We start from the raw sequence: 13,373 nt of genomic DNA, 5'->3' as shown, positions 1-13,373 counted from the left end.
ATATATATATATATATATATATATATATATATATATATATATATATATATATATATATATATATATATATATATATATGTATCTAAAACATAATAAGTGTGAATGAAGGTTATACCCTTCATTTATGTCCGTTTTTTCTGTTAAGTTTTTTTGTATATTATGCTATAAAAGTTGTACTTTACAATATATTAGACAAACATACCACTATATATCTAAAAACATAATAAGTGTGAATGAAGGTTATACTCTTCATTTATGTCCGTTTTTTCTTTTAAGTTTTTTTTTGTACATTATGCTATAAAAGTTGTACTTTACAATATATTAGACAAACATACACCTACCGTTATAACTTCCGTTATCTTTTCCACTATTGTTACCATGCACATTCATCCACTATATATTTTCTTATTTTCTTCAATAATAATAATATATACACATTATATATTGGAGTTATATCTTAGTTATTTCCTAAAATATAAATATAAAATTAATAAAAATATTTTACATTATTATTATTTACAATAATTTAAGTATCTAAAATCTAAATAAATTTAAATTTTAATATAAAATATTAATATTGGACACTTATTTTTTTGCTATAAATATAAAATTTATAAAAATATTTCACATTATTATTATTATTTACACTAATTTAAATATATAAAATCTAAATAAATTTAAAATTTTAATATAAAATATTAATATTGGGTACCTATTTTTTGCGCATCACACATAAGAAAAACTAGTATATATATACATAGTATTATTTTAACACGAGTTGAAATTCATGATATAATATGGACTAGGATCCATCTTGTATGGTGGATCCAAGTACATAAAAATAATATTATTGATATATAAAAATGACACATACAATAGTAACAGCAGTAATTTTATAAACCAAACTTATGTACCTAAAGAGACTTTATAAGTCTGTAAATTTATTTTAAAAATTTTAGAAAATTAATATGGATGTCATTTAAGAATCATTATTGCGTGAACCATGATCAACACAGTTGTGTAGACCACGATAAAAAAAAAAACATAAAGTACATTATTATTCTAACTCATAAGATACATTATTTCTAACACATAAAGTACATTATTTTAACTCATAAAATTCATTATCTTACCTTATAAATTTCATTATTCTAACACATAAAATACATCATACATTATTCTAACTCATCAAATACATTATTCAAACACATAAAGTATAGTATTCTAACTTATAAAATAAATTAGGCTAAAGTGTCATCCCGCACCATGAACCATTCTTGATTATTCATGCCGCACCCTGACCTTTCATAATGTATATTTTGATCCATAAACTACTTTTTTTTTTCGTCTAAAATTTTTTATAGATTACCTACATGTTACAGGTAATAATTGCTGACATGGACTTTTTTTCTCTTTTTTTTTTTCTTCTTGCATTCTTGCTGAAATTTAATGCCCTATACGACGCAATTTAATGCCCTATACAACGCGGACTCCTCTGTTTCCATAGCGAATATGGTTTTGTGTTTTTGAATCCGGTCACTGAATTTTACCGCAATTTCCCTCACAGCCACCAAACCATGTATATAAAATTGTAAACTTGCCAATCTCTTCCCATTTTCCAATCGTTATATCGTGGATCTTGGTCCGAAACAATGTCGTATTGATGTTAGTGGACGCGGACGCGAATGACTTCATGAAATTCATTGTCTAGAATACACATAATGATTTGAGTGAATACACAGAATATTGACACAACTACACAAAAATCATCCTCCTAACATTCGAATACACAAAACACGTCACAACCTATGTTTAAGTACCCCTAACATGAATACACAGAATTGTAGTCTACAATACACAGAATGCCTTCAAAGGATACACAGAATATGGAAACACCAAATACACAAACACATCACCCCTGTATTTAAGTACCACTAACATGAATACACAGAATGACCTGAAGGAATACACAGAATATTGATACAACTACACATAAATCATCCTCCTAACATTCGAATACACAAAACACGCCACAACCTATGTTTAAGTACCCTAACATGAATACACAGAATCGTAGTCTACAATACACAGAATGTCTTCAAAAAATACACAGGATATTAACACAAATACACAGACCGACCGAAACGGAAAACGTGATTTTCAAAAAAACAAACCATTAATTAAAAGGCAAAATGATCAAATAGGCCCATGTACTACCATTGATTGTTCATCTAGCACCCTGAATTAAAATATGGTCCATCTAGGTCATTATACTCCTAATTATTTTTCATCTAGCATTTTTAGCCTATTTCTAACAAGTAACCCATCTAATTTGATGACATGGAAAAATAAAATTAGAAAAAATGATGACATGTTATTTATATGGATGTTTTTGATGATTTCTACCATATTTCATTAAAGAAAAAAATAATAATTTCTTGCAATGAAATAGGGTATAAATCAAAATTGTTATATAAAGTTTTAACTACATGAGTGTATGTATAGCGGGGTATTCACTATCGTTCGGCAATGAGATTTCATGGAAATTGATATATGAAAATTAAATTATTTTTATAATAACTTAAGATATTGTATTGGGTAAATTTTATTTTATTTTTAAAATAAATTAATATTTTTAGATTTTTGGATAATTGAATAACTTAAGATATTGTATTTTTGGATGATTTCTTGGAATGAAATAGGGCATAAATCAAAGTTGTTATATAAAGTTTCAACTACAGTGTACTATCTATGTATAGCGGAGTATACCGTGTCTGTATAGCGGGGTATTCAGTGTCATTCGACAATGAGATTCCATGAAAATTGATATATGAAAATTAAATTATTTTTTAAAAAATAATAAAATTTACCCAATATAATATCTTAAGTTATTATATTTAATTTTAATATATCGATTTTCATAGAATTTCATTTCCGAACAACTTTGAATATTCCACTATACATACACAGGGTGCAGTACACTGTAATTAAAACATTATATAACAACTTTGATTTCTACCCTATTTCATTGTAAGAAATCATTTTCTTCATTAATGAAATAGGGTAAAATCATCCAAAACATTCATATAAATAACATGTCATCATTTTTTTATTATATTATTTTTCCATGTCAACAAATTAGATGGGTTACTTGTTAGAAATAGGCTAAAAATGCTAGATGAAAAATAATTAGGAGTATAATGACTTAGATGAACCATATTTTAGTTCATGGTGCCGGATGAACAATCAGTATTAGTACATGGATTTGACCCTTTTGCCTAATTAAAATGACCAAAACAACGTCGTTTTCGTATGGGATGCACAATGCATTGTGCACCCTGATCCACGATATAAATTGCCCCCATTTCCATCCTCATTGATTCTAATAATTAGCTATTGAAGAAACCCTTATTCTGTGATACCATGTTTAGATCTCTCACTAAATGCAAAAGCCCATACAACTAGAAGATCATAATTATTGCTCTGGCGGTCGGCGCTTATAGTTCTTGTGGCCCGGAGGAGGACGCTGGGTGTCGATTGTGTCAGAAGGGGAGAGGGGGATGCAAATGGATTTTCTAGAACTGCCGCTTCGCTTCTCCGCCCACCGTCGTGTTCTTGGCCCACCTGTCTGGGTGCCACTTCAAAGCGAGCATGCGATAAGCTGAGCAAATATCTGAGGAGGTATCGCTGCGAATCCCAAGAATGGAATAGTAGCAAGATCCATTAGATCCTCCCTCCCGATCCATGCCAGCTTGAATTCTCAATAATGGACTCTAGTAAAACTCCTGTACCTCTAACGGGCTGTTTGATAGACTGTAATAAGGGAGGAATTGAATTTAAATTCATTGAATTTGTAAACTACTGCGTTTGGTAGGAGGGAATTGCAACTCCACGGAATTGCAATTCCCTCCTACTGCCGAATTGAAATTCCGACCCCCCCATGGGAATTACAATTCAGCGAGTTTAGGGAGAAACAGAGTTGAGGTGAGACTATTTTACCCTTCAATAACTATTCTCTATCTGTCATTCACGCCCCATTCACTCCTCTCTCATCTCACATTCACGCCTCTCATTCTCATCTCACATTCACGCCTGGGTAGCAGCAAAACAAACCAAAATATTATTATTATTACTATTATTATTATTATTATTATTACATAATGGTAAAATCACACTGTTACATTTTCCTATTTACACAATACATTATTATTATTATTATTATTATTACATAAGGGTATTTTGGTCATTGTATCATCAATTCCCTTTCAATTCCCTGCACCCATATTTCTGCATACCAAACACTGTAATTGCAATTCCTACTTTATTCACCGAATTACAATTCCACCGAATTACAATTCTTTTCCCCCCTAATTCCCTCCTCCCAACCAAAGATTTTTGTATGCAGGTATAGAGTCTACAAAGGCGAAATGAATTCAATTAAACCATGGATATATAGAGAGAGAACTTTATCAAGCAAAAAAATGTTTAAAACACGTGAAAATCTTTAGAGAGAGAAATGTTTGGGGAGGAGGGATATGAGAAACCGTTTAGTTTAGTTTTTAATTTTTTTTATTAACTTTTAATTTTTTTAAAATTAAAAATGCTTACATGGACTGAAAAATAATATCACATCAGCTTATTATCACGCCACATCATCAAGAAAACTGGGTAACCTATAAAAAATTATAGACGAAAAAAGTTTAATGGTTTGTGGATCGAAATATACGTTATGAAAGATCATGGTGCGGCATGAATAATCAGGAATGGTTTATGGTGCGGGATGACACTTTAGCCAATAAATTATCTTATCTCAAAAATTTCATTATTCTAACACATAAAGTACATTATTTTAACTCATAAAATATATTATTTTATCCCAAAATGTTTATTATTCTATCAATCGCGGATTTTTTTTTAATATTATAATAGCATCGTTTTAGACTGTTGTCCATATAATAATTTACCGTTTTTATTAACTTTTTATTAATATGTTTTCATACATTAATTTTATTGGTACAGGAAAACTGAAAAAGAGAAAACATATAGGTGATAAAAATTTTGGATCAAAATTTGGTGATAAAAATTTTGGATCAAAATTTAGTGAAGGAACTGCGGATGATTTGCTTTTGATATAGATATCGGCAAATTATTGCATGGACCATGATCCACACAGCTGTGTGGACCAAAAATAAAAAGTATATTATTTTTGTACTGAAGGTATATTATTTTTGTACTATTTTAGGGTACATTATTGATAGTATATATCAAATAATATACCTTCAGTACAAAAATAATGTACCCTAAAATAATGTACCTACAGTACAAAAATAATATACCTTCAGTATAAATATAATGTACTTTTTATTTTTGGTTCACACAGCTGTGTGGACCATGGTCCATGCAATACTGATTGATAAATATTGGGCTGGGCCTACTATTATTAACATCCCTAAACGTAACTAGTCAAAGGTATTATTTAAAAAAAATACAAATTTTAAAACTAATTAAGAGAAAATATAATTTTTAGTCACTGAATTATAATATAGGTATTAATTTTGGTCCTTAACTATTAAATTTTTAAATTAGACGTATGACTATTCAATTTGTATCAAATTTGGTCCTTCACTATTAACATTTTTAAATTAAGCGTATGACTATTCAATTTATATCACATTTGGTCCTACCTTTAAATCTTTCGACTAAATTTTCTGTCAAGTCACCGGTGACTGACTAATTTATTTAATTTTTATTTTAAAAATTTTTAAATTTAAAAACATAAAAATAAAAATAAAAAAAAAAACGGCCACCCCACACCCCTCCTCTTTCGTCTCCACCCAAGAGAGCTCTCTTCGTCTCTAGCAGAGATGAAGGAGGAATGGGTGAGGAGGGAAGAGAACGCCGGTCCCATCCTCCTTCGTTTCCACCCAAGAGAACGATGGTCCCCTTCTCCTACGGAGACGAAGGAGGAGGTGGTGGCCCGCGTTCTCTTTCCCAACGTTCTTTTATTTTTATTTTATTTTAAAGTTTTTAATAAAAAAATTATTTAAAAAAAAATAAAAAATTAGCCGGTCACCAATGACATGTCCGGAAAATTTAACGACAAGAACAAATATGATACAAAATTGAATAATCATGCGCCTAATTTAAAAATCATAGTAGTTAAGGATCTAAATTGATACGAACTGAATAGTCATACAATTAATTTAAAAATTTTAATTGCCAACGATTAAATTATAGTTAAGGTACTAAAATCTAAAAATAATATTTTCTCAATAATTAATGATATCCTGAATCGACAACCATTCATCATTTATTTTTAGACAGTTGTACTATTTAAACGTACGGAAGTGGCGAGAATCTTAAAAGTCATCAAGTGAAGTAGTTGACGACGAGATCAACGTCTCTAAACAAGTTAAAACAATTTTATTTTATTTTTCTACAAAAGAGATAAGGCGCGTCAAATTTAGAAATACGCATATTTATTTCTCTATATATTTTCTCTATTTCCTCGTACATATGTCCTCTCTCTCTCTCTGCTTTTGACTGTCTCTTCTCTTCACATGTCGCACCCAAACAAAAAATAAATAATTAGAGGAAAAAAAAATACTCCATACATTCGCCCCCTTTTCTTCATCTTCTGGAACGGAGGGATTTCTAGGGTTCTATTCTGCGGTCGAGGTTATGGAATTGAAAAGTACGGCTCCGTACTGTTCTGTTCCTACAGCTGTTGTTGTACTGTGGCTGTTGAGCTGCTCCGCTCTGGTTCATGGCGGTGATATAGTTCACCATGATGATGTGGCTCCAAGGAGAGCTGGTTGTGATAACAATTTTGTTCTGGTAAGCTTTGAATTTGCTCATTTTTAATGGTTTGCTTCAAATTTTGAGGTTTTCTTTTCTTGACTTTTACTTTATTTGATCATAGTCCACACCTTTTTTCTGGAAAAAAAGGATTACTTTGTTTTTATTTATAAATTTTGATTTGTTAATGCTATAATTAGTGGGAATTGTTAGTTTTCTTTAAAAAAAAGTTTGATTTCCTCAAATCTTCATTTTAATTTATCAGTGTTTTAGCTGTATGTGGAAAATGGCATTATTTTGGTTTTGCTTAGAGTATCACTTGCTATGCATTATTATTTGCTGCACAAAATGTTTCAACTTGTGTGGCATGCAAATTCCTCACATGTTTGGTAGCCATCAGATTCAGAGCTTACAGTGAACGTTGCATTTATATTGGTATTTCCAGTAATTTCTTTTAATATCAAGTTTTCCCTTTATTCAGACTGATTCCCAATTATTAAATTATCTTTCAGAATATATGTAAATTGAGCGTTCCTAATTACCTCTTTCTGATGTCTTTGAATATTTACTTTTAGTAAGATATTTTTCTAACATAGAAATGCACATTTGATGACAGGTAAAAGTTGCAACCTGGATCAATGGCAAAGAAGAAATGGAATTTGTTGGAGTTGGCGCGAGATTCGGCCCCACCTTGGAGTCAAAGGAGAAGCGTGCCAATCAAACAAGACTTGCTCTTGCTGACCCACCTGATTGTTGTAGCAAACCGAGGAATAAGGTTTTCTTATCTGCTTTATCTACATAAGTGATAAGCCATACAACATGTGTTTACCCTGTAGAAAGCCTCTCAATTTGGATTACGTAAAAGTTAATAGTCTTATACAGTGAACGTTGAGCAATATGTCTTCTTGTGTGGCAGCTTACTGGTGAGGCCATATTAGTACATCGTGGCAATTGCAGTTTCACTACAAAAGCAAATGTTGCAGATGATGCCGGTGCTTCAGCTATCCTCATTATAAACAATCAAACAGGTTTTGGTGTTCTCATCTAATTCTATCAAGTGCTACTTTTGGTTCCAAATTGGAATTAGAATGTATCTTTATTTATGAGTTCAGTTGGATAGCAGTCCTCCTGTGTCTTTAAGTAATTATCAGTGTTATCTACTTATCTCAATATCTCGTTTTATGATGCCTACAAGAAAAAATAGCACTGATATTTTGCGAATAAATATCTAATTTGGAACAGCTCTTTGGGACATAGGGCTAATGAATAGCTTTATTCGTAGACTTTCTTGATAAAACAGTGGAAATCAATTTCATAATCCTTCTCTTTGCATTGCAGAGCTCTTCAAGATGGTTTGTGAAGGAAATGAAACTGATTTGGTTATTGGCATACCTGCTATCATGCTCCCACAAGATGCTGGTCTAAGCTTGATAGAAAATATAATGAACAAGTCAATGGGTAAACTTACCTTACCAGAAAATGAAAAAGAAAAAAGAAACAAAAGCATTTGCATATCTTTATTTAGATAACTATTCAAATTCTCTTGCTATGCATGATCTCAGATTCTGGGTTCTATTTCTAAACATTGATGTATGCTTGACAGTTATTTCCCTTCCCTTCAGTTTCTGTGCAGCTGTATTCTCCAAGGCGCCCTGTGGTTGATGTAGCTGAAGTATTTCTGTGGCTTATGGCTGTTGCTACCATTTTATGTGCATCGTACTGGTCTGCATGGACTGCCAGAGAAGCTGCAATTCAGCAGGATAAGCTGTTGAAAGTAATTTCATGGGATTCATAGATACCTGATAGTTGTGTTAAGCACGGGATACCTATGTTGTGTAAACACTGGATATCTATGTTGCAGGATGGCTCGGATGAATACTGTGGCATGGAGGCTACACAGTCTAGTGGTGTGGTGGATATCAACACAATGTCAGCAATTCTCTTTGTTGTCATTGCTTCCTGCTTCTTGATCATGCTTTACAAACTAATGTCCCTCTGGTTCATTGAGATTCTGGTGGTTCTATTCTGCATCGGCGGTGTAGAGGTATGTCTCTCCAAATATCAAAAGAAAGCAGTATAAGTTTGTACTGAATGACCATTTCTGTGAGAAAACAAGAAATATAGACAAGCTTGTACAAGTTGCTAATGAGTAAACAACAATGACACTTTCTCTTAGCATTTCAAAGATAGCTTTAACAGCCCGCACGGGCTTAGCTCATTGGTTCAGTAGGCAGTATTTTGGACAAAAGACCAAGGTTCAAAACTCGATAGCGGTAGTGTGGGGATGATGCCCAAGGTGGGTAGATCCCTTGTGTGCACCGTCAATTTGGCCTTGTATGCTGAGCCACTGAGTTACTACCGTGATTTACATCCTCCCAAATGCTCTTTCAGGCCGGGGTGTGGGGGCCCTTAGGGTTGGGGATTCTCAACCTTTCGGGCAAGACAAGATAGCTTTAACATCATGATCTAATCCATTTTGTTTAATTCTTCTAGAGTTAGGAACTTGCAAGAATGCCACATGCAGCATGTTTAGTGCTGAAGTTACTTCATCCTCCATCAACTTTAAGTACTTAAAAATGTGCCTCTTTCAACTTGCAGGGTCTGCAGACCTGTTTGGTTGCTTTGTTATCCTGGTATGCTAATTCTTTTTTGTATTATAAAACCTTTCGTTGTCTTTAGGATCTACTTAACTGCAATGCGTAAGTATTTTTGTCCAGCAACAGAAAGCCTGCACAAACAAATAACATGGTAAATGTTGCAAAATATGGCTAGGGAGGGAAATCTGTTCTATGGTTTATGCTGTCATGGCGTTATAACTCTGGCGATTAATTGTATCTTGCTTGATGTTAATTGGTGCTCATTGCATCTAGGCAATTGGCTGTTTTCATCTCCTCAATTTATTTCCTTAACCTTTTGGGGTAAGGAATCTAAGAATGAAATATACTATTGAGATAAATGAGAACAAGATTTACGTGGTTTGGCAATGTGCCTACATCCACGGGAGCGAATTTGTTCTTTTATTAATTGTGATGGTAGAACATCTAGGGTTACAAGTATCATATTTATAAGCAACCCTAAACAAGGTACACGTACAAAATTACCCCTTTACCTTACGCTCCGGTCACTCCGCTCCGCTCTATTCCGTCCAACACCTATCATCCTGCAGTACATATGAGAGTATGAAACATACACGACATATACATGCACATACAATTAGAGGAAATTGCATGAGTTCCCCTTTTAGTCTGTCATCAGAGAACTGAGCTGGATTGTGAACAATTTTCAGAAATTGCATCATGAGCGTTTGCTGCAAATTTTTGCAATATTTGTTTTCTCAAAGTTCAGCAAAAATGTTATTCTATATGTTTTTATATATGTGTACTCTTGTCAATATTGATATTGAATTTAGAAGAATGGCTAACTATTCTTGATTATAGTTTCAGATGGTTTGAACATGCTGCAGAGACTTTTGTCAAAATACCTTTACTTGGAGCTGTATCATACCTGACTCTTGCTGTTTCTCCATTCTGCATAGCATTTGCTGTTATGTGGGCTGTTTTCAGACGTGTCTCCTTTGCTTGGATAGGTCAAGATATACTTGTAAGAGTTTTCCTGTGTATTATTTCCATCTATGAAGTTTTCTCATTAATGTTAAATGTTTTTCTTCCAATTGTCGACTTTGATATTCACTCTCACTCAGATCTAAGATTCGCAGACAATTGTTGAAAATCTGTCAATCTCACCCATTTAAATTTCTCTTCAAATTAATTTTGTGGGTGTATGTTGGAATATCTCACATGTAAAGATTACCATCTGAAGCGTGTAATGTGCCTTAAAATAGTTTGTCTTGTCTGGAATTTGATAGAGTCAACAGCCAACATCAACAGAAATGAAATTAAAAAAAGATGACTTTACGTGAAAAAACAATGATAGTTTGTGCACTCAATTTTATCAAGAAGGCTGCACTGTTTTGTCATATTAGAATTAATGATCAGGTCGAAAATTATAATGGATAAGAAAGCTTAAACCTTTTGCTTTTCTTGAAATTTCAAGATGGTGCTAGATCAAGAATATTGAAACTCCACTTGTAACCACAAGGTCCCAGCCTTCAAGGCAGGGGTTTACCCAGTGCACACCCTCGGGTAGTAGCTGCAGGTTTCCCTCGTCACCCAAGAATATAGAAACTCATACATAATTAAGATACTAAGTTGACAAAAAGAGGGATAATTTTAAATTGCCTAGTTGTTTTCATGTCCTGAGTTCTTATGGACTTGTTCAAAGACAATGATATCTTTCTTGATATTACCTCTTATCAGGGTATTGCGTTGATTATCACAGTTCTCCAAATTGTGCGAGTTCCCAATCTCAAGGTAAAATAGCAAGCATTGAACTTTTTCTGCCTTTGTTTTTGCACAAGGCTGTGAGAAGTTTGTTCATGTAGCCCAGTGGATCTAATTCATCAGATAAGCTAGTATGAATTTTATTGAATGACAGTACTACATGATGTTAGCTCCATCGGAAATTCAAATGCATTTGATATAACTACTTTTATTTGGCATGATCAGGTCGGAACTGTTCTTCTCGGCTGTGCTTTCTTGTATGACCTGTTCTGGGTGTTTGTTTCAAAATGGTGGTTTCACGAGAGTGTAATGATAGTGGTATGTTCTCTTCTGATTTGTGCGCTTTGGAACAATCTAGATAGCTATTAGCAACTTTATATCAGCCGATCCTATTTCATTCCTGCAGGTTGCTCGTGGTGATAAAAGTGGAGAAGATGGAATACCCATGCTGCTGAAAATCCCACGGATGTTTGATCCTTGGGGTGGTTATAGTGTCATCGGTTTTGGTGACATTATTCTACCTGGTTTACTTGTAGCATTTTCACTAAGGTTTGAGAATCTGATACTCAAATATCATGTTAAGCCTTTGGTTCTCTTCGAACCATCAATCTCTTAACATTTATAATTTGTTTTCCCGAGTCGTGTTCTATGCATCGCTGTAAGCCCTAGATGGAATGTTTTAAACCGTATTGGTTCCTTTTGACTTTGAGTGACTGCTGCCAGCTGCCTCTTAGTTAAAGCCACATAATTGAGTACACCCTTTCTTCCTAGCAACTACTTTTTTTTGGGGTGACAAGAGAAACCCGCAGCCACTACTCGAGGGTGTGTACTGGGTAAACCCCGCTTTGTGAACCTAGTTGGCAAAGGACCACAAGGAGGTAAACTAGCCTAGGTTGCTCATAGTTGACCGGCTCAAACCAAGAAGGCTAGAATTCAAACTCATAACCTTGTGATTACAAGTCTATATTCTTAGCCATCTTGGCTGGGGTTACCCCCTTCCCTACAACTACTTTGTTGTTATGAGTTGAATGCACGAGGGCTTATTATTCTTTTCTGGGTCTCAGGTATGACTGGTTATCTAAAAAGAGTCTTCGTGCGGGTTACTTTCTATGGGCAATGATGGCTTATGGTTTAGGTATGATAAGTTTACAATTCAGACTTGTGATCTTCTACTTGCCTTGGAAACAACACGAGTATTACACTAGTTTGACATATATATTTCTGTTATTGCCATAGGTTTGCTTATAACATATTTGGCTCTCAACTTGATGGATGGACACGGCCAACCTGCATTGCTTTACATAGTTCCTTTCACTTTAGGTATGTAACAGAACACTTAAAGATTGCAATTCCGCCTTTATTCTATAGATTGATATAACGACATCATCTGGGGTAAATTGTGCAGGAACGTTTTTGACACTAGGAAAGAAAAGAGGCGACCTCAAGCATTTATGGACGAAAGGCGACCCTGACCGACCTTGCCCCCATGTCCAGCTCCAACCTGCAGAGTAAGTAAATACTGCAAAAGAACCTGAATCTAATCTAATGTAGGACTCTGCTTTCAAGTTAGGGTGTATAGTTTAGAAGATTGAGTATTGTAAGGATACATATGATCTCTGTAGCTATTCTCCTGTTTGAACTCGAGTGTGTATTAGTAGTAGCCATGTGGTTAACAAAACGCAGAATTATGAGTTGTAATAACACGAATTCCTATTGTACTCCTTGCCCTTTAGAGCATGTTTGGTTCACGAAATGAATTATAAGTGTTAAGATGGAGGCTAGTGAAAGATTAAGTTCAGTAATTAATGGTCAGAGGGTTGTTGGCTGGAAGCTAATGAAGAGTTACGGGTGTGTTTGGAACCCTAATTTCTGGAAATCATTTTTTGGATTTTCAATGTTTGGATGTTCCAGTCAACAAAAAATATTTTCAGTTGACTAGGGAAAATATAGCTAATGTAACAGAAAATGATTTTCGTCAAAATTTGGCAGAAGTTATTTTGCGCAGCACTACAAAGTCCACGAACAACATCCACGACCTCGGTTTCTAGTGGAAACCAGAGCTTTTTAGCGGAAATTATTGGTTTTGCTGTAAATTGAATTTTTTTGATAAATAATATTATTTTTAATATTATTATAAATAGTTTTATCTTCTAAATAAAATATTTAAAATGTTTAATTATATAATCCTATTCATTTTCCAGAAAATGAACCAAACACAAAAAACACACAATGACA

At 33.5% G+C, this 13,373-nt stretch overlaps 1 protein-coding gene across 1 annotated transcript; it reads left to right on the top strand.

Moving 5' to 3' along the window:
* Positions 1 to 6,528: 6,528 nt before the first annotated feature.
* Positions 6,529 to 12,910, top strand: LOC116029446 (signal peptide peptidase-like 4). Its single transcript, XM_031271459.1, has 14 exons — positions 6,529 to 6,837; positions 7,415 to 7,573; positions 7,715 to 7,826; positions 8,137 to 8,256; positions 8,421 to 8,572; positions 8,660 to 8,842; positions 9,397 to 9,431; positions 10,236 to 10,398; positions 11,115 to 11,168; positions 11,364 to 11,456; positions 11,545 to 11,687; positions 12,203 to 12,273; positions 12,375 to 12,458; positions 12,544 to 12,910. The coding sequence occupies exons 1-14, from the start codon at positions 6,682 to 6,684 to the stop codon at positions 12,648 to 12,650; spliced, it is 1,632 nt and encodes a 543-aa protein (XP_031127319.1). The 5' UTR covers positions 6,529 to 6,681; the 3' UTR covers positions 12,651 to 12,910.
* Positions 12,911 to 13,373: the final 463 nt, after the last annotated feature.

The sequence above is a fragment of the Ipomoea triloba genome, chromosome 9, assembly GCF_003576645.1.
Source record: "Ipomoea triloba cultivar NCNSP0323 chromosome 9, ASM357664v1".
Classification (NCBI taxonomy): Eukaryota; Viridiplantae; Streptophyta; class Magnoliopsida; order Solanales; family Convolvulaceae; genus Ipomoea; species Ipomoea triloba.
This window is presented reverse-complemented; position numbering and strand designations above follow the sequence as displayed.

Coding starts and splice junctions, on each gene's coding strand:
- LOC116029446 (XM_031271459.1), top strand. CDS start 6,682: ATGGAATTGAAAAGTACGGCTCCGTACTGTTCTGTTCCTACAGCTGTT. Junction 7,574..7,714: donor GTAGCAAACCGAGGAATAAG/GTTTTCTTATCT, acceptor CTTGTGTGGCAG/CTTACTGGTGAGGCCATATT. Junction 12,274..12,374: donor AATGATGGCTTATGGTTTAG/GTATGATAAGTT, acceptor TTATTGCCATAG/GTTTGCTTATAACATATTTG.